Genomic DNA, 26,008 nt, shown 5'->3' on the forward strand with positions numbered 1-26,008 from the left:
ACCCCAACTCTACTAAAAATACAAAAATTAGCCAGGTGTGGTGGCAGGCGCCTGTAAGCCCAGCTACTCGGGAGGCTGAGGCAAGAGAATCCCTTAAACCCGGGAAGCAGAGGTTGCAGTGAGCCGAGATTGTACTCCACCCTGGGCAACAGAGCAAGACTCCGTCTCAAAACAAACAAAAAACACCAGTCTTCTCTCTTTGATCCACTGCCATCAATTTATTTCCTATTATCTCAAACCTAAATGACTGTAGTAGTTTCTTAATTGATTTTCACAATTATTTTCTCTAGTGATACTGCAAAAGATAAACTGGCGCAGAAAATATAGCTGATATATTTTCACCCATGGTATAATCCCTTCAGTGCTGCTGTAAATTATTTCAGTCTGGCATTCTGGGTCCAATGCTGCCTGGTCCCACTTTAACAACATACCCTGTCTTACCTTCTATTTCTCCTTTGCACATGCCTTCTATATTCTAACCAGCTTTTCTCACAGGTTAAATTCACCAGTGCATGGCAGGAGGTTTTCAGTAAGTGTGAGTTTTGCTCTCTCTTACCACCTCTCTTCTCAACCCAGCCTCCCCTCTAAAGTCTAGCTCAAATTCTAGAGAATTTGAGGGCGTGTTGATTTCATCAGTTCAGTCTTGATTCCTACCTTTTCTTTGAGCTCCTAGATTATTCCCTGACAGACTCAATCACTCCAGTTTGAGTTTTTGTTGGTCTTGCCTCTTTTTTTTTTTTTTTTTTTTTTTTGAGACCGAGTCTCGCTCTGTCGCCCAGGCTGGAGTGCAGTGACACAATCTCGGCTCACTGCAACCTCCGCCTCCCAGGTTCAAGTGATTCTCCTGCCTCCACCTCCCGATTAGCTGGGACTACAGGTGCACACCACCATGCCCAGCTAATTGTTTGTATTTTTAGTAGAAACAGGATTTCACCATGTTGGCCAGGATGGTCTCGATCTCTTGACCTCGTGATCCGCCCGCCTTGGCCTCCCAAAGTGCTGGGAGCCACAGTGCCTGGCGGGTCTTGCCTCTTAAGGTAGAGTAGAAGTGCCCAGAAGCCAAAAACAAGCCTTCTTCTACCTTTGATGCCTAAATTAGAAATAGGTACTCCGAAATTTTCAAGGCTAACTGCAAGTTTTTGCTTCTCAAATTGTCTGTCTCACCAAAAGTAGTAAAATAAAATATTTCAGAAGTGAAACTGGCTTCAACTTTTATCTTGAATTACCTTTCCACCAGTGTTAAAAATCAAGACCAACAACCAAACCAAAACGAAATCTACAACCACCAAAAACTACATGTAACTGCTTAGCACACAGCTTTCTGACCTCAGAGCAAAGCTGGAGTATGAGAGGAAGATCAAGATAGAACGTAGGTTCCATTTGATTCAAGTGGTCATTATCAAGTTCAATCACTCTCAGCAATGAAAAGCACTGAATACAATTGTAAACTTTAAATGCCTCTAATTCCACCACTCTTCATTCTAGGAAATATAATTATACATCATTACAAGGAATCACAGATTTTTTTCATTTTACTGAGGAGAATGGGCGGGCACAGAGAGGTTAAGTAACCTGCTCAGGGTTAACTGGCTAGGAAGTGGCAGATGTAAACTCATGAAGTCTACCCCTAAGATTTATATGCTTAACTGTTAAGCTCTGCTGCCTCTTGTTTGGAACCAGAAAGAACACTAGTGATAATATACCCAAGGTTATCCTTTTTTTTTTTTTTTTTTTTTTTTGAGACGGAGTCTCACGCTGTCGCCCAGGCTGGAGTGCAGTGGCACAATCTCGGCTCACTGCAAGCTCCGCCTCCCGGGTTCACGCCATTCTCCTGCCTCAGCCTCTCCGAGTAGCTGGGACTACAGGCGCCCGCCACCACGCCCGGCTAATTTTTTGTATTTTTAGTAGAGACAGGGTTTCATCGTGGTCTCGATCTCCTGACCTCGTGATCCGCCCGCCTCGGCCTCCCAAAGTGCTGGGATTACAAGCGTGAGCCACCGCGCCCGGCCCCAAGGTTATCCTTATCCGTTCACAGATGAAGACTATCTATCCACAGATGGTGGGGCCTAGGAAAAAAATAGCTGGATGTATTCAGAAAAAGGGACAGGAAATATGGTTACTGACCCTAAGCCAGGACTCAAATTCTTTAATTTCATTCCTGTTCCCAGGGCTGCCTGCTCCTACGACACCCCCTTCACGTGCCTATCCCTCTAGCCTGGGCATAGCTACTTCTACATCAAAATTTTCAAGTGGTACAGAAATACTTTGGTGGCCAAGGAGTTATTTGTCCTCATGTTTTATATTTCTTTCCTTTTTTTTTTTTTTTTTTGACACGGTCTCCCTCTGTTGTCCAGGCTGGAGTGCAGTGGAGCAATCACGGCTCACTGCAGCCTTGACCTCCAAGGTTCAAGCAATCCTCCCACCTCAGCCTCCCATGTAGCTGGGACCACAGACAGGCACCACCATGCCCAGCTAATTTTATTTTTTGTAGAGATGTGGTCTCACTATGTTACCTAGGCTGGTTTCGAACTTCTGGGCCCAAGCAATCCGCCTTGGCCTACCAAAGTGCTGGGATTACAGGTGTGGGCCATGTTTTATATTTCTGATACAGAATGATAGCAATGTTGAGAATCAGTGCTACTCTGAATAAGCTACTGATGAAAGTGTCTTAATCCATTTGGGCTGCTACAACAAAAATATAGATTGCGTGGCTTAAGCAACATTTACTTCCCACAGTTCAGAAGCTAGAAGTCCAAGATTAAGGTGCCAGCATGGTGGTGTTCTTGATGAGGGCCTACTCCCTGGTTTGCAGATAGCCATCTTCACACTGTCTTCTCACATAGTGTAGAGAGAACCAGAGAGCTAGCACTCTGGAGTCTCTTTTTTTTTTTTTTTTTTTTTGAGACGGAGTCTTGCTCTGTCTCCCAGGCGGGAGTGCAATGGCGCGATCTCGGCTCACTGCAAGCTCCGCCTCCCGGGTTCATGCCATTCTCCTGCCTCAGCCTCCCGAGTAGCTGGGACTACAGGCGCCTGCCAACACGTCCGGCTAATTTTTTGTATTTTTAGTAGAGATGGGGTTTCACTGTGTTAGCCAGGATGGTCTCGATCTCCTGACCTCGTGATCCGCCCGCCTCGGCCTCCCAAAGTGCTGGGATTACAGGCTTGAGCCACCGCGCCCGGCCGGAGTCTCTTTTATAGGGCACTAATCCCATGCATTAGGGTTCCACTCTCAGACCTAAATTACCTTCCAAAGGACCTACTCTCTAATATCATCACATTGGGGGTTAAGATTTCAAAACAGGAATCTGGGAGAGACACAAACATGCAGTCTACCCCAGAGGGCATGTCTCAGGTGTGCCGAGACGGAAGACTGAATGCATGGCATAAAGTAATCACAGGCTAAATGATTATTTTCATTAGCTCTACACATATTGACGGCCTCCTATGTGCCTGGCATTGTTCTGGGCACTGGGAATAAAAGCTAAAAACAAAGTATCTGCTCTCAAGGAACTTACAGTCTAGCGAGAGAAGTCAAATGAGGAAATACTTCTTGAGTGGGGCTCAGAACCCAAATCTGAGCAATTCCAATATTGAAAGACTGAGGAATACTTTGCAAAGGAGACTGAAGAGGTATATCCACAGGTAGGAAGACAACTAGCTCTGTCTAAAGAGAACTTAGCGACATATCAAGTGCAAGTGGCATACAGTACCAACACTGAAGAATATCAAGAACCTTCAGGATGGTCACTAAAATAATTCAGAATCAGAAACCAAAAAAATACATGAAAGAAGCCTAAAGTAGACGCTGACGAGACTTTATGACCTATATCAGGAATCAGCTAGTACAGCCAGTTGGCCAAATCCAACCTCTGTATTTCCCTGGTTTTCATTAAAAAAAAAAAAAAAAAAAGTGGTAAAATATACATTACCATAATACTTACCATTTTAACCATATGTAAGTGTACAGTTCAGTGCCATAAATACATTCAGAATGTATAACCATCACCACTATCTATACCCAAAATATTTTCTTCATTCCCGCAAAAAACTCTATACCCATTACACAAGAACTTTCACTTCCCCTCAGCACCTGCTAACCTCAATTCTACTTTCTGTCTCTATGAATTTGCCTATTTCAGGTACCTCATACCAGTTGAATCATACAGTATTTGCCATCCATGCCTGGTTTATTTCACTAAGCATAATGTTTTTAAGACCCACCTGTTGTAACATATAACAACATTCCATTCCTCTTCATGGCTGAATAATATTCTGTACATACATACCATTTTGTCCATCTGTTAATGGATGGAGAAATAAACATGGCTAGATAATGAATCAGATGGGTTGGGGAGGAACAGGGATGCCAAGTATGCCACCTGAGTTTCTTGCTTGTAATTTTTATAAGATGGTGGTGTCATTTGCTGAGATGGAGGACAAGAGTGGGAAAGAGATGATGTGCAGAAGATTTAGAGTTCCTCTTTGGTTTGAGGTATCTGTGCAAAATCTAATGAGCAGACCTCAAAAAGGCAACTAGATATGCAAGTATAGGGGACAAGAAACCTAGGTTAGACAATTATATCGGAATCTGTGAGAATCACTGGCATATAGATTTTTTTTTTTTTTTGACAGGGTCTGGCTCTGTTGACCAGACTAGAGTGATCATAGTCTGCATAGTCTGCATGATCATAGCTCATTGCAGCCTCAAACTCCTGGACTCAAGTGAGCCTCCTGCTGCAGCCTCCCAAGTAGGTGGGACTACAGGCCCACAATACCATGCCTGACTCAGGCTGCATTGAAAGCCCCAGAAAGACATTGTAAGATTATCTACTGAAAAAGAATACAGTCAGAGAGGAGAAGGATTAGAATCAAAACCTGAACAATTCTAATATTAAGACAATGAGGAAGACTTTGCAAAGGAGACTGAAGAGAGATGTCCACAGGTAGGGAGACAACTAGCTCTGTCTAAAGAAAATTGTACTCAGTGACGTATTAAGTGCCAAGTGGCATACAGCAAAAGCAGTCTGCCCTAAGCACAGACAAGAGAGGGCTGCACGGTCTGTACATAATTTTAAAACCATAATAAAACTGGCTGAAAATAAGTGTACTCTTGATCATTACCACATTCCACACTTATTTATTTATTTTTCCTGAGACGGAGTCTCGATCTGTCCCCCCCAGGTTGGAGTACAGTGGTGCGATGTTGGCTCACTGCAACCTCCGCCTCCCGGGTTCAAGCGATTCTCCTGTCTCAGCCTCCCAAGTAGCTGGGATCACAGGGGCACACCACCACACTCAGCTATTTTTTGTATTTTTAGCAGAGATGGGGTTTCACCATGTTGGCCAGGCTGGTCTCTAACTCCTGACCTCAGGTGATCCGCCCAGCTCAGCCTCCCAAAGTGCTGGGATTACAGGCATGAGCCACCGTGCCTGGCCCTTCCACACTTTTAAACAATATCAGTTTCTTGCCTTAAAAAAAAAAATATATATATATATATATATTTTGTTGGTCTAAGTTTGAAATAATTTTTGTGGTTATTGCACATTCTCATAAGATACAGATTTAAGACACGTTATCACGCTTATGACTTATTCCTTAAAAAAACAGTGTTTCCTACAAGGAAGATAACTAGAAGAACTCTCCGGAGACCACTGCACAGAAATTGTGAAGAGGGTCAACAAGAAAATATAATAGGCTGGCTGGGCACAGTGGCTCACATCTGTAATCCTAGCACTTTGGGAGGCCAAGGTGGGTGGATCACGAGGTCAGTAGTTTGAGACAAGCCTGGCCAACATAGTGAAATCCCGTCACTACTAAAAGTACCAAGTACCAAAAAAAAAAAAAAAATTTGCTGGGCATGGTGGCGGGCGCCTGTAATCCGAGCTAACTTGGGAGGCTGAGGCAGGAGAATCGCTTGAACCCGGGAGGCGAAGGTTGCAGTGAGCCGAGATCACACGACCGCACTCCAGCCCGGGCGACAGTGTAAGACTTCGACTCAAACAAAAAAGAAAAAAAAAAAAAGAAGAAAAAGAAAAGAAGAAAAAAGAAAAAGAAGAAAATAGGCTAGGCATGGTGGCTTGCACCTGTAATCTTAGCACTTTGGGAGGCCAAGGTGGGCTGATCACCTAAGGTCAGGAGTTCGAGACTAGCTTGGCCAACATGGCAAAAATCCATCTTGACTAAAAATACAAAATTTAGCAGGCGTGGTGGCGTGTGCCTGTAATCCCAGCTACTCGGGAGACTGAGGCTTGAACCTGGGAGGTAGAGGTTGCAGTAAGCTGAAATCGTGCCACTGCACTCCAGCCTGGGCGACAGAGTAAGACTCCATCGAAAAGAAAAGAAGAGAAAAGAAAAGAAAAGAGAAAAGAAAAGAAAAGAAAAGAAAAGAAAAGAGAAAAGAAACATACATGAAAAAGCTGCAAAAGACTTCTAGAGAAATGACAAAAGACACTGGCTTTTGTTGCCAGAAGAAATCAAAAGGACAATATTTGACCTGCCTCATTTTCACAAGCTGGATACACAGTAAAGTAATACATTAAATAATGTCAATATTTGCTATCATTTGGCCATTTTGCTAATTTTTGCAAAAAGAAAATCAGAAGTTTTTACCAAACAGAATAGAAATTTATGATGCTGTAAAAGAAGCTAGTAATTTTTATTTATTACATTACAGGCCATATGTACATGTTTCTTTCTTTGTTCAAAACAATATCTTGGCCAGGTGTGGTGGCTCACGCCTATAATCCCAGCACTTTGGGAGGCTGAAGCAGGCGGATCACCTGAAGTCAGGAGTTCGAGACCAGCCTGACCAACGTGGAGAAACCCCATCTCTACTAAAAATAAAAAAAAATTTGGCCAGGGTAGTGGCACATGCCATGCCTGTAATCCCAGCTACTCAGGAGGCTGAGGCAGAAGAATCACTTGAACCCAGGTGGCGGAGGTTGCGGTGAGCCAAGATAGTGCCACTGCACTCTAGCCTGGGCAACAAGGGTGAAACTCCATCTCAAATAAAGAAAATCAGAAGTTTTTACCAAATAGAATAGAAATTTATGATGCTGTAAAAGAAACTAGTAATTTTTATTTATTACATTATAGGCCATATGTACATATGAGTTTCCTTCTTTGTTCAAAAAAATATCTTGGCCCAGTGCAGTGGCCCACGCCTGTAATCCCAGGACTTTGAGAGGCCAAGGCGGGTGGATCACCTGAGGTCAGGAGGTCGAGACCAGCCTGGCCAACATGGTGAAACCCCATCCCTAGCAAAAATATAAAAATTAGCCAGGCGTGGTAACGGGCACCTGTAATCTCAGCTACTGGGAAGGTGAGGCAGGAGAACTGCTAGAACCCAGGAGGCAGAGGCTGCAGTGAGCTGAGATCGTGCCATTGCACTCCAGTCTGGGCCAACAACAGTGAGACTCCATCTCAAAAAAAGAAAATTATAAAAAATAATAATAAAAATCTTTGTTAAAAAGTATTAATCCTGGCCCAGCGCAGTGGCTCATGCCTAAATCCCAGTACTTTGGGAGGCTGAAGTGGGCTGATCACCCGAGGCCAGGAGTTCAAGATTACCCTGGTTGGCTGGTTACACTGGCTCACGCCTGTAATCCCAGCACTTTGGGAGGCTGAGGCAGGCTGGTCACCTGAGCTCAGGTGAAACCCCATCAACACTAAAAATACAAAAATTAGCTGGGCATGGTGGCACATACCTGTAATCCCTGCTATTCGGGTGGCTGAGGTGGGAGAATAGCTTGAACCTGAGAGGCAGAGGTTGCAGTGAGCCGAGATCACGCCACTGCACTCCAGGCTGGGCAACAGAGTGAGACTCTGTCTCAAAAAATAAAAAAGACTAGCCTGGCTAACATGGCAAAACTCCATTGCTACTAAAAATACTATTCCCTTCATAATTACTACCGAAAAAAATTTGCTACATAGAGGAAAGTGTTTACTGATCCACTTTGAATGTCAAATTATGCTATGAATGTTGTTGATTTCTATTGACTAGCGATGGGGTAATATCAAATGTACATCTAGGTAAAACATGTTCAGGAAGCAAAGTATCTAAATCTGCTTTAAAAATTGTCTGGAGACACTATAGATCATTAAAAAAGTGTTGTATGTCTATTCTTTGCTGGAGTTTCCCTTGAGGACAGGACCTTTTATTGTTTCACAGGACATAGTTAACCCCTATTAGAAGTTTCTATGGGTTTCTTTCTTTCTTTTCCTTTGAGACAGGGTCTCACTCTGTTGTCCAGGCTGGAGTGCAGCGGCACTATCACTGCTCAATGCAGCCTCAACCTCCCTAGCTCAAGTGATCCTCCAGCAACCCCACTCCACCAGTAGTTGAGACTACAGGTGCACCGCACGACCACACCCAGTTGGTTTTTTTTTTCTGGTAGAGATGGGGTCTCACTATGTTGCCCAGGCTAGTCTTGAACTCCCGGGCTCAAGTGATCCTCCTGCCTTGGCCTCCCAAATCCCTGGGGTTAGAGGTGTCAGCCACCATGCCTGGACTGCAATGGGTTTCTTTAACCAATATAACTTAAGTCTACAATTGTTAATTACCACAACACAAGTGGGCAAGGCCAATTAAAGCCAAATCTCAGAATTCCTATTTGGAAAAAGCTGAGGATACAGTCACTGATTCAAAGGGGGTAAGGTGATGTGGGCAACCATCATGTTAGGAACTTCTACCCAAAACTGTCGATTAGGTGACTACAGTGCTCACTAACACTCTGGCTAAATGCAATGACCTAAAACAACTAGACCAAGACTAACTTGGCCTAAGATAGAACGTGTGGAAAAACAAAATCTAGCCAACACTAGTCATATATGGGGAAGGACAATTAACTCACATTTAAAAGTTTCTATTTCTGCATATGGTACTATTCAAAAGGTTAAAGGTATTGTATAAATAAGCCCCTGGCCCATCCCAATCTCCCAGCTGCTCAGTGTCCTTCTATGTTACCAAAGCAATAATCACTCCAAGTCTAGTTTGAGGGGCAAAGCAAAAGACTGAGTTTGTAGACTCCAATTTCCAGTCAAAAAGATATAATTAAGGAACTAAATAAATGGAAAGGCTAGAAGGACTCTACAAGTCCAGAGAAGTAAAAAGATGGAGTCTCACCTGCCCTCCACGCTCCAAGCAAAGTGGTTTTCTCAGTATCTAGTAAAAGGTACTCAATACAATTTACCCTCTTGCCTTCCTCTCATGATCTAACCCCAGTCCACTCTCCAAAACCCAAATTAAGATCTCTTCCCTTCAAGAAGCCATTCATTCCTGTCACTCCAGGCTCTACTCTTAACCTTGCCTGGTTTCCTCATTTATTAAACAATGAGGCCAGGCACAGGGGCTCACACCTGTAATCCTGGCACTTTGGGAGGCTGAGGCAGGAGGATCTCTTGAGGCCAGGAATTAGAGACCAGCCTGAGCAACAAAGAGAAACCCTGCCCCTACAAAGAAATAAAGAGAAGAGAAGCAAAGGGAGGGGAGGAGAGGAAGGGATAAAGGGAGGGAGGGAGGAAGGATACCACCGATCTTATAAGGCTAAAACAAGGTAATACGTTAAATGCCAACCATCATGTCTGGGAAATTGAGTAGTGTGCAAAAAAAGCCCCTTTATTCCACTTCCCCTCTCTCCTAGGTTTAAGGGGGAACAGTAGGTCTTGTGCCTTGCACGTAACAGGGACTTGCCAAGTTTCTGCAGAATGAAGTATACAGAGGATGCTAGCACATGTATTAGTTTCCTATTACCACTGTAATAAACTACCACCAATTTGGTGGTTTGAAACAGGAATTTATTCTCTTATAGTTCTACAGGCCAGCAGTGAGAATCAGTTTCAGAGCTATAAAGTCATTGCGTGGGTTCCTTCTGGAGGCTTTAGTGGGGAATCTGGTCCCTCACACATTCTAGCTTCTGAAGGCTGCCTACATTCCTTGACCTCTTCTCTTCACTGCACTCCAACCTCTTGCACCTCTCCTACTTCCTCTTTGGCAGTCAATCTCCCACTGCCTTCCTGTGAATACAAGGACACTTGTGTGATTATATTTGGTACCCACCTGGATAATCCAGGATACTCTCCCTATTCCAAAAGCCTTGGTTTAATCACATTTGCAAATAAGGTTAACACCCACAGGTTCCAAGAATTAGGATCTGGCTATATTGGGAGTCATTATTCAGTCAACCAGTTAATCAGTTAGTCAATATGTTAATCAGAAACATCAAAGGCCTTATATATTATTTCTCTCTCTCTCTCTCTCTTTTCTTTTTGAGACAGAATCTCATTATGTCATCCAGGCTGGAGTGGAGCTCACTGCAGCCTTGACCTCCTGGGCTCAGGTGATTCTCCCACGTCAGCCTCCTGGGTAGCTGGGGCTACAAGCACAGGCCACCATGCCTGGCTTTTTTTTTTTTAAATTTTCTGTGGAGACAAGGTCTCACTATGTTGCCCAGGTTGGTCTCAAACTCCTGGCCTCAGATCCTCCCACCTCAGTCTCCCAAAGTGCACCATGCCCAGCCACGTTCCTTAATACATTTTTTAGGCATCTCTAAGACAGCACTGTGAAATTTGTCACATTGGCTGAAAAATGCCAGTACTACCACTCAGTGGTCCCCTTCATACACAAAGGAATTCATTCCTAAGAAACACTTTATTTCCTCAGAATTAATATCAGATAAAGGTAGTATAAGTTCCTTTTTTTTTTTTTAAATTTTGACTGCCAGTAACCTCATTAGGGTTGACGGTAATTTTTCCTGTGATCCCGATTTTCTATATTCACCTTCACCAACTGAGATATTTACCTATGTATGTATGCAGGTACATGTTTGGCTAGATTTTGTTTCTCCACACCTTCTATTTTGGCCACTCTAGGTTACTTCTGGCAAAAAAAGACAAAAAAGAGTCACCACTGCCATCACCCAACCTTTCACTGAAACAGGGGAGAGCTAAACATTTGCAATTCACTGCTAAGCAACAGGCAAAAATCAGACATAGGTTGTTTCCCAGTTTTTCCTACTAATAAAGACCTTAAGAAAGGATACTATCCTTTATTAAGTACCTGTTTCATTCTGGCAACTGTTACATTTCTCAATCCAAACAATATCTTCAAGGTATTAAACCCTATGTTTTTGGCTGAAGAAACTGACCTCAGAAATGACAAGCAATGTATCTAAAGAGCAGTAAGTAGGCCGGGTGCAGTGGCTCACGCCTGTAATCCTAGCACTTTGGAAGGCCGAGGCAGGCAGATACCTGAGGGTCGGCAGTTCGAGACCAGCCTGACCAACATGCAGAAACCTCGTCTCTACTAAAAATACAAAATTAGCCAGGAGTGGTGGCAGGCACCTGTAGTCCCAGCTACTCAGGAAGCTGAAGTAGGAGAATTGCTTGAACCTGGGAGGCAGAGGTTGCAGTGAGCTGAGATCATGCCACTGCACTCCAGTCTGGGCGACAGAGCAAGACTCCAGCTCAAAAAAAAAATAAAAAATAAAAAAAAAGCAGTAAGTAGCAAATCTGAGATTTGAATTGAGAATTGACTCTAAAAGCCCATGCTGCATCTAAAACAGAACACTTCTGCACCTTCTCTCTATCCCTAATACTTCTTTTCCACCTATACAGGAATACACCAAAATAGTATTTTGGTATAAGCCCTGATTCTGCCTTACAGCACAAATTGCAGCCATTCATTCCCTCAATATTCAAAGTTCAATACTCTCCTGAAAAGACAGGTCCTGACACCAACAGAACAGCTTCTTGCACAGCAATGGTAGCCCCTTTCCCTGACTCGCAGATCTTCTATGTGAGGAGGGGAATTAATTTACAAAAGAAAGCCAGGCACGGCGACTCACGCCTGTAATCCCAGAACTTTGGAGGCTGAGGCAGACAGATCACTTGAGTTCAGGAGTTTGAGACCAGCCTGGCCAACATGGTGAAACCCCATCTCTACTAAAAGTACAAAAATTAGCCAGGTGTAGTGGTGCAAGCCTGTAATCCCAGCTACTCAGGAGGCTGAGGCAGGAGAATCGCTTGAACCCAGGAAGTGAAGGTTGCAGGTAAGCCGAGATCGTGCCACTGCACTCCAGCCTGGGCAACAGAGCAAAACTCTGTCTCCCAAAAAATAAAATAAAATAAAATAAAAATAAAAATAAAAAATTACACGAGAAAGAGTCCATCACAAATAACCATTTATATTGTTTTAATGCTTAACCACATCTGAAACCACTGTGTAAAACTAAAGTAACTGAATGGCTATTAAGAATTTTACTTGGCTGGGCGTGGTGGCTAACACCTGTAATCCTAACACTTTGGGAGACTCGGGCAGGCGGATCACGAGGTCAGGAGATCAAGACCACCCTGGCTAACACGGTGAAACCCCATCTCTACTAAATATACAAAAAAATTAGCCAGATGTGGTGGCGGGTGCCTGTAGTCCCAGCTACTCGGGCGGCTGAGGCAGGAGAATGGTGTGAACCTGGGAGGCAGAGCTTGTAGTGAGCCGAGATTGTGCCACTGCACTCCAGCCTGGGTGACAGAGCGAGACTCCGTCTCAAAAATAAAAAAGAATTTTACTCAAGCTGGGTGGAGTGGCATACACCTCTAGTCCCAGCTACTAGGGAGGTTAAGGCCGGAGAACCGCTTGAGCCCAGAAGTTCAAGGCTGTAACACACAATGATCATACCTGTGAATAGCCAGTGCATTCCAGTCTCAGCAACATAGCAACAACTTGTCTCAAAATAATTTTTTTTTGCTCAAGAGTTCCTAATATCTCATTTGCCAGGTCATGTTAAAATGGAAGACTCTTGCTTTAAGAAATTGAGTAGGCTGGGTACAGTAGCTCATGCCTGTAATCCCAGCACTTTGGGAGGCCAAGGCGGGCAGATCACGAGGTCAGGAGATCGAGACCATCCTGGCTAACACGGTGAAACCCCATCTCTACTAAAAAATACGAAGAAAAAAAATTAGCCAGGTGTGGTGGTGGGTGCCTGTAGTCCCAGCTACCCGGGAGGCTGAGGCAGGAGAATGGCATGAACCTGGGAGGCGGAGCTTGCAGTGAGCCGAGATCGCGCCACTGCACTCCAGCCTGGGTGACAGAGACAGACTGTCTCAAAAAAAAAAAAAAAAAAAAAATTAAAAAAATTAGCTGGGCGTGGTGGTGCACACCTGTAATCCCAGCTACTCAGGAGGCTGAGGCAGGAAAATTGTTTGAACTTGGGAGGCAGAGGTCGCAGTGAGCCAGATCAAACCACTGCACTCCAGCCTGGGCAACAGAGCAAGACTCTGTAAAAAAGAAAGAAAGAAATTGAGTATATTGTTCTGTTTGTAAAGGAATAGAATTTCCTGCTATAAAGACTGAAAGTGACTTTAAGGATACCGCTACCCCAACTCATTTTACAAAGATCCCAAGGTCAGTCCCCTCTAGAGAGGAAATATGATGCTGCTGGCTTTCTGTTCTTGATAATTATTCATGAAGTTAAACAGAATGGAACCTACTGAGAAGATACTTAGAACTAGGAAATGGCTTGGCTCCCCTTATGTGCTGTTTTATTAAAGTCCATCACACATGAAAAGGTGCAAGCCCATCCAACAGTCAGCTAACTTCTAACATCTCCCTTGGCTCTTCCTAATACTCTGCAGTAATTACATGAATGTTATTTTCTGCATCCAAGTCATGATTCTGATAACCCTGTCTCTACAAAAAATTAGCCGTGCCTGGTGGTGCATGCCTGTAGTCCCAGCTCTTGGGGCACTGAGGCAGGAGGACTGCTTGAGCCCAGGAGGTCGAGGCTGCAATGAGCTGAGATTGTGCCACTGTACTCCAGACTGGGTGACAAAGTGAGACCCTGTCTCAAAAAAAAAAAAAAAAAAAAAAAAAGAAAAAGAAAAAGAAAAATTCATTTTTGCTTACTCTTCCTATTGGAAGTAGTAAGAGCACAGAGAGAATAAAAATGGTCACCTGAGCAGATCAAGAGTTAAATAAAAGAATGCAAATATTAAGTAACGTTCATTGCAATAACTGTTTTGCTAATATAACCTAAGTTTCCCAGCCTTAAAACAGACTGACCTTGTTAAGCAGGTTTCAAAAACAAAATAGAAATGCCTTTTGTAAATATCCACCTAGGAGTCTGACATGGATGTTTTAAAAAATTTACTCTCTTCCAAAAGCCTAAAATACTAACTGTAGATAGGACAGGAACCCTGACCTTTTCCTGATATGGATTTTTCTTTTCCCACTAGGGGGAGTCAGTTGTTGATAATGGGAGGGAAAAGGCAAGGTTAATAACCTGGAGTGGAGAGTCTGACAGCACAAGAGGCATTATTAGGAAGCTAAACCTTTCAGAGCTACCAGATCAGGATTCGAGATCTATGACTTAGGCTACCCTATGTAGGTCATGAGGTTGAAGTGATTATTTTGGAGGGCTTTTTGAGCTTGGCTCCATAGAAATTCATGTTTATAGCATCTCTAGTTAGTGATAAACAGCGCAGTTTTCACTGGGGAGGGAGGGTGTGAAAAACCCACAGAGGAATGGCAAACGGTCATGACTAGTGATTTTTGGTAAACCTGCATCTTCTGAACTTATAAAATTGAGAAAAATTCAATGCATTTCAACTTCCTTGCATTTACTGATTTTGTATCAATGGTTTTCTGATCTTACAGGTTTTGCTTAATCCAGCACAAGCCGCTTCTCTATTCAGTGTAACAGAATAATAATTATTTTTGCCTCTCCTTCAGCAGTTTAATTTGTCTGCTCTCAGGAGGTCACAGCTCAGGTAGGGTCTCACCACCCCACATCCCAACAAGGTCCAAACAAGGGCTCTACCCGAAGCATGAGGCCAATCTGGGCACACCAGGGGAGGGACCATCGACTCCTAGGCGTGAAGGAGGTGCCACTCAGATGCCAGCACTTTGAGAAGGCACAGGTCCCCCGCAACCCAAGCTGTACTGACTGGCAGGGGACAGAATGGGGGGGGGGCACTGTCCCCGCACCTGTGCTATCCTCCTTAGCCATGGCCAGGCAGTATGCACCTGATGGCCTCGCCTCACAAAACCCATGTATGGAAATGGAAATAGGGTGGGGGTGACCATGGACATGCTGGCTTGTTCCCAGGCTTCCAGGCATCTATGTAGCAGTTTATGCACATGGCAATGCAACTTCTGCTCCGAATTAAAATATCAACAGCCTTAGAGAGGGTCACAGTTTCCCACCACCCGAAATCTCAAGATTTTAAAATCACCTAAATTTCTCTCTGAACTAAATGTTTTAAATTCTCAGTTTTTATCATTATCTTCCCTATTAAATGCAATGGTTAAGTGGCTTAGTTTATAATTAACTAAGTTATAAAACAGTTACTCCTGGCTGGGCACGGTGGCTCACGTCTGTAATCCCAGCACTTTGGGAGGCTGGGGTGGGTGGATCACCTGAAGTCAGGAGTTCAAGACCAGCCTGGCCAACATGGAGAAACCCAGACTCTACTAAAAATACAAAAATTAGCTGAGCGTGGTGGCACGCTCTGTAATCCCAGCTACTCGGGAGGCTGAGGCAGGAGAATGGTGTGAACCCGGGAGGCGGAGCTTGCAGTGAGCCGAGATCGCGCCACTGCACTCCAGCCTGGGCAACAAAGCGAGACTCTGTTTCAAAAAAAACCCAAAAAACCCCACAACAACTGTTACTCCTATGTAATAGCATTAATATCTAGGGAAAAAATATATAGTGCTGTGCCCAAATCTGCCAACACTGAAATGTTTATTAATCATATATAGTGAAAAAGGCCAAAGTAAACACTGGCATTAAAGCAATTAAGATTATTCAAAACATAGTTGAAGCTGGGTGTCTGTAGTCCCAGCTACTCAGGAATTTGAGGCAGGAAAATACTCTGCGCCCAGGAATTCAAGGCCAGCCTAGGCAACAAGGCAAGACCCCATCTCTAATTTAAAAAGCAACAACTAAAATACTCCAGATGCACAGAGTTCTCTGACACACTAAACAGCTAAGCATATTCAGGTTAAATATAGAAGAAATTGGAAGGGCGCGGTGGCTCACGCCTGAATCCCAGCACTTTGGGAGGCCGAGGCAGGCGGATCATGAGGTCAGGAGATTGAGACCATCCTGGATAACAAGGTGAAACCCCATCTCTACTAAAAGTACAGAAAATTAGCCGGGCGTGGCAGCAGGCACCTGTAGTCCCAGCTACTTGGGAGGCTGAGGCAGGAGAATGGCGTGAACCCGGGAGATGGAGCTTGCAGTGAGCCGAGATCGTGCCACTGCACTGTAGCCTGGGTGACAGAGTGAGACTCTGTCTCAAAAAAAAAAAAAAAAAAAAAAGAAATAAAAAATAAGAAAAATAAATACAGAACAAACTAAACATGTTTACGACAATTAAAAATTTAGGAAAAAATAAAGAGGTCAGGCACAGTGGCTCACACCCATAATCCCATCACTCTGGAAGGCTGAGGCAGGAGGATTGCTGGAGCCCAGGAGTTTGTGACCAGCCTGGGCAACACAAGGAGACCCCACGCCTAAAAAAATTAAAACATTAGCCTGTGGTCCCAGCTGCTTGGAAGGCTGAGGTGGGAGGACCGCTTCAGCCCGGGAGGTTGAGGCTGCCGTGAGCTGTGACTGTCCCACTGCACTCTAGCCTAGGTGACAGAATGAGACCCTGTCTCAAAAAAAAAAAGGGGTTGGGGGGCGGGCAGGTTGGTAATCCCAACACTTTGGGAGGCCGAGGTGGGTGAATCACCTGAGATGAGGAGTTCACGACCAGCCTGGGCAACGTGGCGAAACTTCGTCTCTACCAAAAATACAAAAAAATTAGCCGGGCATGGTGGCATGTGCTACTCGGAAGGTAGAGGTTGCAGTGAGCCGAGATCTCACCACTGCACTCAAACCTGGATGCCAGAGTGAGACCCCCGTCTCAAAAAAAAAAAGTAAAAAAGGAAAAAAAAAAAAAAAGTCGATCTCTAAGGATCCTATAAGGCCTAAAACTACTAAAAAACTATTAGATTCCTATGCTGATATTACATTCAAAATATGCCCACCAGAGTGCTCTTACTGTGGGAAATTAAAGGAACATGGCACGCAAGCAAAAGAAACCCATTTGGTTTCCAGAAAAATGATGACTCCCACTAATATATATATATATTTCTTTTTTGGAGACGGAGTCTTGCTCTTTCGCCCAGGCTGGAGTGCACTGGCGCAATCTCGGCTCACTGCAAGCTCCGCCTCCCGTGTTCTCGCCATTCTCCTGCCTCAGCCTCCTGAGTAGCTGGGACTACAGGCGCCCGCCACCGAGCCTGGCTAATTTTTTTTTTTGTATTTTTAGTAGAGACAGGGTTTTACCGTGTTAGCCAGGATGGTCTCGATCTCCTGACCTCGTGACCCACCCGCCTTGGCCTGCCAAAGTGCTGGGATTACAGGTGTGAGCCACTGCGCCTGGCCAATTTTTTTTTTTTTTTTTTGACACAGTGTCTCACTCTGTCATCTAGGCTGGAGTACAGTGGTGTAATCACCGCTGACTTGCAGCCTGGATTTCCCAGGCTCAGGCGATCCTCTCACCTCAACCTACCAAGTAGCTGGGACTGACTACAGGCATGTGCTACCATGACTGGCTAATTTTTGTTTTTTTTTGTTTGTTTTTTTGCAGAGACGGGGTCTCACTATGTTGCCAAGGTTCATCTCGAACTCCTAGGCTCAAGTGATCCTCCTGCCTTGGCCTCCCAAAGTTCTGGGACTACAAGTGTGAGCCACTGCACCCAGCCTGATCTTTTTGCTTTTTAAACCAAGAGGGTCCAAGAAGTAACTAGACCCTCGGGGAATACCCTGTATGTACAACTATTTTTATAAGGACTTCAAGTAACTCAGCTTGGGGCTTATGCAAAACTGTTACTTCACAGTTCATTCCAAACTAAGGGGCTATTTTAGTGAAACTATAGTGTAGTTAAAACCTTCATGCCTAGGATCAAATGAGACCAAGAACACGAAAGCAGTAATGCTGCCCACCATGCTCAACCCATATGTACACATACATACAGATTTACCCAACAATTAACCCACTTTCATTTCTCCACTTGTTATAGAATTATACTGACTATATCATGTCATTTCAGTTCTGAACACGAAATCACTTTCAGAATTTGAACTTGGTTAATGCAGAGTTATCCATAAGCTCTTTAGCTTCTCTTTAGTAATAATTCCAAATCACAAGGAAAAGTAAGGGGGATAGTTTACCACAAAACACATGTCCGAGAAACAGGCCATCCTATGTTACTGCCATCAAATATTTATAACTACCTTTATGCACAGCGTACTCTACCACACTAGCTAGACAACCAACGCTTTAAAGAAATGGACATTATAGCCAGAGGTGGTGGTGGATGCCTGTAATCCCAGCTACTTGGGAGGCTGAGACATGAGAATCGCTTGAATCCGGGAGGTGAAGGTTGCAGTGAGCCAAGATCGTGACACTGCACTCCAGCCTAGGCAACAGAGTAAGACTCCGTCTCAAATTAAAAAAAAGAAAAGAAAAGAAAAGAAACGGATGTGAAAACAACCCCAAACTGTGCCACCTTAAAAGCAGCCACTTGGCTGGGTGCGGTGGCTCACACCTGTAATCCCAGCACTTTGGGAGGCTGAGGCAGGTGGATCACGAGGTCAGGAGATGAGACCATCCTGGCTAACATGGTGAAACCCTGTCTCTACTAAAAACACAAAAAATTAGCCGGGCGTGGTGGTGGGTGCCTGTAGTCCCAGCTACTGGGGAGGCTGAGGCAGGAGAATGGCACTAACCCGGGAGGCGGAGCTTGCTGTGAGCCGAGATCATGCCACTGCACACCAGCCTGGGCGACAGAGCAAGACTCCGTCTCAGAAAAAAAAAAAAACAAAAAAACAAAAAAAACAAAAAGACACTTGCACAGGGGAAGTAATGACTTATAAATGCTCACTTAATTGTAAACTGACTTCCATCAGTCAAGCCCCTCAGACTTTCTCCCCTAACTGGCTGGCTTGATACATACCACTTCAGCAAGCAAAGCCATACACTACCAAGTTCTCTGGATGTGGAAAAGTGGACCAGCAATTTGTTAAGATAAAATGCAGAACATGTAAAAATATGTCGGTTTTCTAAATTACTCTAATTCCACACACTATGAGAAAAAGTAAATTTACTTTTAAGTGGTTAATGTATCTTTACCTAAATATCTAATTTCAAATCGTATTCTGAATTCTGCAAATTCATCAATAACTAAAACCCCCATCCCTTACTCATTGGTATTAACAACAACAAAAAAATGCCCCCTCACCCCTTTTTTTCTGAGACAGAGTCTCGCTTTGTCACCCAGGCTGGAGTGTAGTGGTGCAATCTCGGCTCACTGTTAACCTCTGCCTCCTGGGTTCAAGCGATTCTCCTGCCTCAGCCTCCCGAGTAGCTGGGATTACAGGCTCCCGCCACCACGACTGGCTAATTTTTATATTTTTTGTAGAGACGGGGTTTCACTATGATGGCCAGCTGGTCTCGAACTCCAGACCTCAAGTGATCCACCGGCCTCAGCCTTCCAAAGTGCTGGGATTACAGGCGTGAGCCACCGAGCCCGGCCGAAACCATGACTTTTAGTTCCAACATGATCAGTGTGCATATCTCTTGAGCTACGAAAATACATGGAAATTATCTTTTGATAACCATTAAGTACTAAAGTATTCATGTTTCATTTAAACATAGTTTCTGCTAAACTCAAACTAGTGAGTTCTACAAGGCACCCTGGATGCAGGACAGCGCCTGTTAGCACTTCCTATTAGATTTTGACAGCTCCTAGATCCCTTTGCTCAGGCCTCTTTCAATCACAGATCCACCCAGCTGTAGTTGTCTCATCTTGAGGCCTTCACCAGATACAAACTAGCTTCTTCAGTCCAGCCTTTTCATTTGTTTCATTCATTCCTCCGAATTCTAACGATCTTTTAATACTCAAAGGTCACCATATTTTGAGTCTCCATTCAGTTCTGAGAATTTATGAGGCTTTAAAGTACTTATAGGGGAAGAGGCTCCATCGCTTATATGGAGTACTAAACGTAATCATCACAGGCGTTAGATTAACTACGATGGCAGGATTATTCTCAGTCTATTTAGTATCTCAACAATTTAGCTAGGTAGTATATGAATATACTAATAGAATACTGACCTAAAAAACCAGCATTGAATTAATAATTGCCTTTGAAGTAAAAACAGATTTTACACATGCAAATAAGATCCTTTTGCTCTAGATGGGTTTTCAGGCCTTCGTTAAAAGTAGTATTAAAACAGTAAAACAAAACTCAAAAAAAACCCGCTTTCTATTATCTTTCTTTTTATGGGGAAAATAGATACCTTTCTACAAAGTAAAAAGCATAAAGGCTTAAAATTAAACTACCCGATTTTATTTACTGGCAAATGTCCACAGTTGAGTAAACTAACCCAACCTATTCACAAAGAGCTAAATACTTGAGGGGAAAAAAAAAAAGCTTTCCCAAAACTAAGTGACTAAGAATTATTCGCTAAGATTCACAGGCCCTTTCCACTAGGTACCGCAGGAAGACGAAAGGGCCAGGAACTCGCTGGCAACGGCGGTGACAGGCTCCGACTGACGCTCGGAGCCCGCACACGCGAGCCCTACGTGCAGCCCCAAGTCCCGCCCCGCAGCCAACGACGCCTGGGGCGAGCGTGATCGCCGGGGCAGGGTCCAGCCCGGCGCTGGGTGGGCGGGGAGCAAGCAGGCCGGAGGCGCCCACGCGTGCCAAGGCCCCCTCCTTCTGGAAGGTGCCACCGGGGAGCAGTTGGGAGTCCGGGGAAGTTGGGGGCGGGTGGGGCAAGCGCCCGCGGCGCCCTCCAGCGGCCGACGGGGTAACGGCAGCGCCGGGCGGGGGCGCGCGTCCCGGAGGCAGCAATCCCTGGCCCGCGAGGCCGCGGCGCAGCCCCGCCAACGCCCGCCCGCGTCCCGCCCGGGCCGGGGACGCGCGGCTGCCGCCACAACGGGCCGGCGGGCGCGCCCGTTGATGCGGGCGTCGGGGAGCGAGCGCGCCGGCCCCTCCCCCGGCCGTCTCCGCCCCGCGCGGCGCTTCCCCCTCTCGGAGAAACTACGCCATTGCGGCCTAGCCGGGCGGCTCCGGCCCCTCCCCCCGCGGCCCGCCGCCCGCCGCCATCTTCGCGGCCCGCCGCCCGCCGCCGCCGCGCCCCCGCCGCCGCACGGCCCGCCATCTTTTGGGGCCGCCATACTTGCCCTGGCGAAGAAGATGGCGGCGCCCATCACACACATAAAACATGGCTTCCCTTCAAAACAAAAACATCCCGGGGCCGGGGCGCGCGGCCGGCGCTCACCTGAGGACCACATGGTGACCGAGAACTCGCCCTCCAGGGTCTTGATCTGCACCTGCTTCTGCTCCCACTTCTTGTTGCCCGGGTCGGCGCCGCCGCCGCCCGCCGCGCCGGCCCCGCCGCTGAGGTAACTCTTCTTGCCGCTCTTCTTGCCGCCGCCCTTCTTGACGCGGCCGCCTCCTGACGACGACGAGCCGCCGCCGCCGCTCTTGCCGGCCGCCGCCACGGTGACCAGCGTCTGTTCAATGTAGTCGTCGTCGCCGCCGGCCGGCGCGGGCACCGGGATGAGGATCTGATCTTCGAAGCCGTCCTCGGCGCGCAGCCCGTCCGAGTCGTCGCCGCCCACCACCTCCTCGCGCGTCTGCACCAGGATCACCTCCTGGTGGTGGTGCACCTGGGTCGGGTCGTCGGTGACCAGCGGCTGCAGAGCGATCATGGGCGGGTGGTGGTGGTGGTGATGGTGGTGGTGGTGGTGGCCGGCGTGCCCGTGGCCGCCCCCGCCGCCGTGGTCGCCACCGCCGCCGTCCTCGTCGTCGTCGTCCTCCTCCTCCTCCTCGCCCACCACTGTGGTCTCGATGGTCTCCACCGGGATGGTCTCCACCTCGATCTCGTGCAGCTCCACGATCTCGGCCGGCATCTCCGAGCCGTCCGTGGCGATGTAGAGGGTGTCGCCCGAGGCCATGGCTGAGGGCTCCGCCGCCACGGCCGCGGCGGCCTCGGCTCCTCGGCTGCGGGCGGGCGGGCGAGGAGGCGGCCGGCCGTGGGGAAGGAAGGCAGAGGGAGGAAGGCGGCGAGCGGGCGGGGGGAGAGGGGGCGGGCGGCGGGGGAAGGGGCGGGCGCGGCGGCCGCGGCGGCGGCGGGGCTTCCCCGCCTCCCTCGCCTCGGTGCGCCCCGCGCTCGCTCGGCCGCTGCTCGTCCCGGCTCCCCGCCTCGCCTCGCCGCAACCGCCCGCCCTGGCCGCGCCTCCTCCCGCCCTCCGGGCCGGCGCTCCGCTTCCCCCTTCCTCCTGCGCCTCCGCCTCCTTCCACACAAATACCAACTCCTCAACCCGAGCCCAGATCTCGCCGCCGCCGCCGCCGCCACACTCTGGTCGGGCCCGGCCTCGCGAGACTTCCGCGCTGGCCTCAGCCCGCCCCGCCTCGCTGCCACTCGCCCGTTCGCCCTCTAGATTCTCCTCTCGGCCAATCGATCTGTCCGTTGGCCTTCGCGGCCCCGCCCACTCGCCGGGCTCCTCCCGGATTGGGGCCGATGGGCCCGGGGGCGGGGCGGCTCGCACGCGCGCTGGCTGTCTCGCGGCGCGTGACGTCAGCGCGCCGCCGCCGCCGCCTCCGCCTCCCGCTGCCCGGTGTCGCGCGGCTCCCGCCCTTCGCGGTGCAACAGCCACAAAACCCGCCGTCTCGGGCCGGGGCCGCACTCGGGAACGGGGCGTCGCCGCTGCAGCCGCTGCCTTGGGAGCCGGTGAGCGGTCCGCACGGCCGCGGGCACCACGGGGGCGGGAGCCTGAGGAGAAGGGAGGGAGGGGCCGGCCGGGCGCGGGGTTGAGGCGGGTGGGCGGCCCGGTGGCCGCGCGGGGAGCGGCTGGCGCTTGCGGGGCGGCCCCGTCGCCCCAATAAAATCTGCTTTGACGAGAAACGCCTGTGCTTCCTTTTTCGCGTCGGGCGGTGTTTGCTCTTGTCGCCTGGCTTCGGGCGAGCGATGGCCGCAGGGTGAGTGGGGAGGACCAAACGGACAAAATCGGGCGACGCGGGCAGCGTCCGGCATCTCGCCACGAGCGCTCGGCTGGGTGCGGGGCCGAGCGCGGGGTCGGCGCGAGCTCGGCGGAAGCGCCCGCGGAGCCGCAGGGCCACCGTTGGGAGGATGTCCGTTATTCTTTTGTGACCCGCGGAAACCTGAGACGCAGCCGTTGGGTGCCTGTTTCCCGGTAGATCTTAGAGAACTACAGGGTCCTGGCGGCTTTCTAAAATTTTCTTCTGAGCTTCCCCTTCTTCGCTCTCCAGCCAGCCATTGTTTCCCTTGCCCACCATTTCCCCCTATTTGTCACTTTCATAGGTGCTCTTTCTTACGCCCACCAGGTTTTGCATTTGTCTTATTGAAAATTCCAAATTTTTTCAGCCGTGTCCTCCATTGTACCTGCAACAGAGCCTAGATTTTTATTTGTGGCACGGATTAGCGGCAAGTTAACCCTTCTTGAATGAGTTATATTGCAGCGAAGTGTTTCTGCTCTTATCTGTCCTTTTGGTCGACCTGACAGTTTGCCTTAAAGCAAAACAAAGATTTCCTGATTTTTAAGGAAACTATGACAAACTGAAGAGTTAGAATGATGTGTCTTTGTTGTACTCGTTTGGCCGATTTAACGCCTCTGTGAATCTGTTCAACTTGAATATTCTCAACATTTACTGTTTTGTAAGTGTTCATACAGTTGAGGCCCATGATTTTCTGAACTGTACGCAATACATTAATCTTAGGCTCAACTTGTTAAAACAAGTAGACTATACATTCTCATTAAAAGGCGACTTTATAAATCCTAGTCCTTTCTTGTTGCTAAATCGCATTGGACTTGATTTTTGAGAATATTAGTGTAAGGAGTGACAAATTAGATCGTTTCCTCTTTGAATCTGAGCTTTCAAACCTGAATAATTCCCCTTGGAGTACTGCACCCACACAGTTTGGAAAAGTCAAATCTGTTGAATTAAGTCATTTCTGGCTTTATAGCTTATAAACTCTGCATAAATATTTCATGAATGAAAACCAGTTGTGGGAGAACTTTTACATGTCTTAATGCTTTTTAAATTTCACTTTCCCCACTCTCTAGTAATTGATGGGGAAATGTCACTGCAAGTAGTTGATACTTCCCCATAAACACCAATTGTGAGAGCAAGAGAAATGAGGGAATTACCCATTAAGCATCCTGGCTTCTGAGCTGTATATCTGTAGGTGTTCACATTCAAATGGAGAAAGCCCAAAAGGATTCAAAGCTTTGAGGAACGGTAGTAGGTCAGAAAGCACTAAGATGCTCCTGAAGGCTCTCCTAGTACCTGCTCCAGAAAATAGCTTTTTAAACTTGTCCCATAGGAGGTGACCTGTTAGGCCTTAAGTTTTCTCTAGTGGGAGATATTCTTGTTTTCTACTGTTTAATTGTGGAGTATGTTACGACTAGACATGCAAAGATAATGTGTCGTGTGGCTCTCGCCTGCTTGCACTTGCTAAAGGTAAAAATTATTTTAAAAGGACAGGTCAAATTGCAGTTTCTGAATCATGGGATTCTGAAAGTGAGGATAGGCTGGGCGTGGTGGCTCACGCCCGTAATCCCAGCACTTTGGGAGGCTGAGGTGGGTGGATCACCTGAGGTCAGGAGTTCCAGACTAGCCTGGCCAACATGGTGAAACCCCACCTCTACTGAAAATACAAAAATTAAGCTGGGCGTGATGGTGCACGCCTGTAGACCCAGCTACTTAGGAAACTGAGGCAGGAGAGTTGCTGGAAACCAGGAGGCAGAGGTTGCAATGAGCCGAGATCGTGCCACTGCACTCCAGCCTGGGTGACAGAGTGAGACTCTGTCTCTAAAAAATAGTAATAAAAGTGAGGATAAGTTAACTGCTGTATTTTGTTTTTGTTTTTGTTTTTCTGAGGCAGGGTCTAGCTTTGTCTCGCAGGCTAGAGTGCAGTGGCCAATCATAGCTTACTGCAGCCTTGAACTTCTGGATTCAAGCAGTCCTCCCACCTCAGCCTCCTAAAGAGCTAAGGATTACAGGTGCCCCACCACATGCCCAGCTAATTAAAAAATTTTTTTGAAAAAAAATTTTTTTTTGGATGTGAGGTCTTAAGGGCTCTGTTGCCCAGGCTGGTCTCCTGCCTTGGCCTCCCAAAGTGCTGGAGTGCACCTAGCCTCCCTACTTTTATTCTGTTCTGTTTGTACAAAATGCATTGGGATTCCCTCTGAACTCCTAGAGTCCTTTTATTTTGGCAATAATTGATTATTGTCTCTCAACCCTATCTGAGCAAAGGCCATGGCTTTGTCTGTCAGCTCAATGCCTTGTACATGAAGTGATGCCTTGTACATGAAGCTTGCTTTTTTTTTTTTTTTTTTTTTTGAGCTGGAGCCTTGCTCTGTCACCCAGACTGGAGTGCAGTGACGCAATCTTGGCTCATCGCAACCTCCGCCTCCCGGGTTCAAGCGATTCTCCTGCCTCAGTCTCCCGAGTAGCTGGGACCATAGGTCCACGCCACCACACCTGGCTAATTTTTTGTATTTTTATTAGAGATGGGGTCTTGCCATGGGTGGCCAGGCTGGTCTTGAACTCCTGACCTCAAATGATCCACCCACCTTGGCCTCCCAAAATGCTGGGATTATAGGAGTGAGCCACCGTGCCTGGCGATTGCTTGCTTTTTGATTCATGCAAGGACATGAAGTTTAAAGCACCATGACAGACGGGAATTCTGTGTGATATTACTTGACCATTTCTTAGTCACTACAACCTCCATCTTCTGGGCTCAAGCGATTCTTACTGCGGTGAGCCGAGATCATGCCATTGTACTCCAGCCTGGGCAACAAGAGCAAAACTCCGTCTCAAAAAAAAAGGAAATTGAACATCAACAACTACAGAAGAAATAATGTTAGATACATCACAACAGTTGTGCAGAGCTTTCTAGAATCTCCAAGAAATAAGAGCTCACTAA

The 26,008-nt window shown here is 47.0% G+C and overlaps 2 protein-coding genes across 6 annotated transcripts in view; one reads left to right on the top strand and one right to left on the bottom strand.

Annotated features, from left to right (window-relative positions):
- YY1 (YY1 transcription factor) overlaps positions 1-22,013 on the bottom strand; it is a 40,573-nt gene extending 18,560 nt beyond the window's left edge. The window contains exon 1 of the mRNA XM_055288177.2: positions 21,335-22,013. Coding sequence (XP_055144152.1) covers positions 21,335-22,013 — 679 coding nt within the window. The remainder of the gene's footprint in view (positions 1-21,334) is intronic.
- The window catches only part of LOC134737282 (uncharacterized), a 28,940-nt gene continuing 24,943 nt past the window's right edge, over positions 22,012-26,008 (top strand). For all 5 annotated transcript variants that reach the window (XM_063643947.1, XM_063643946.1, XM_063643943.1 and 2 more), the window contains exon 1: positions 22,012-22,789. In XM_063643947.1, the coding sequence (XP_063500017.1) occupies positions 22,012-22,789 (778 nt within the window). The remainder of the gene's footprint in view (positions 22,790-26,008) is intronic.

The sequence above is a fragment of the Symphalangus syndactylus genome, chromosome 8 (genome assembly GCF_028878055.3).
Source record: "Symphalangus syndactylus isolate Jambi chromosome 8, NHGRI_mSymSyn1-v2.1_pri, whole genome shotgun sequence".
Classification (NCBI taxonomy): domain Eukaryota; kingdom Metazoa; phylum Chordata; class Mammalia; order Primates; family Hylobatidae; genus Symphalangus; species Symphalangus syndactylus.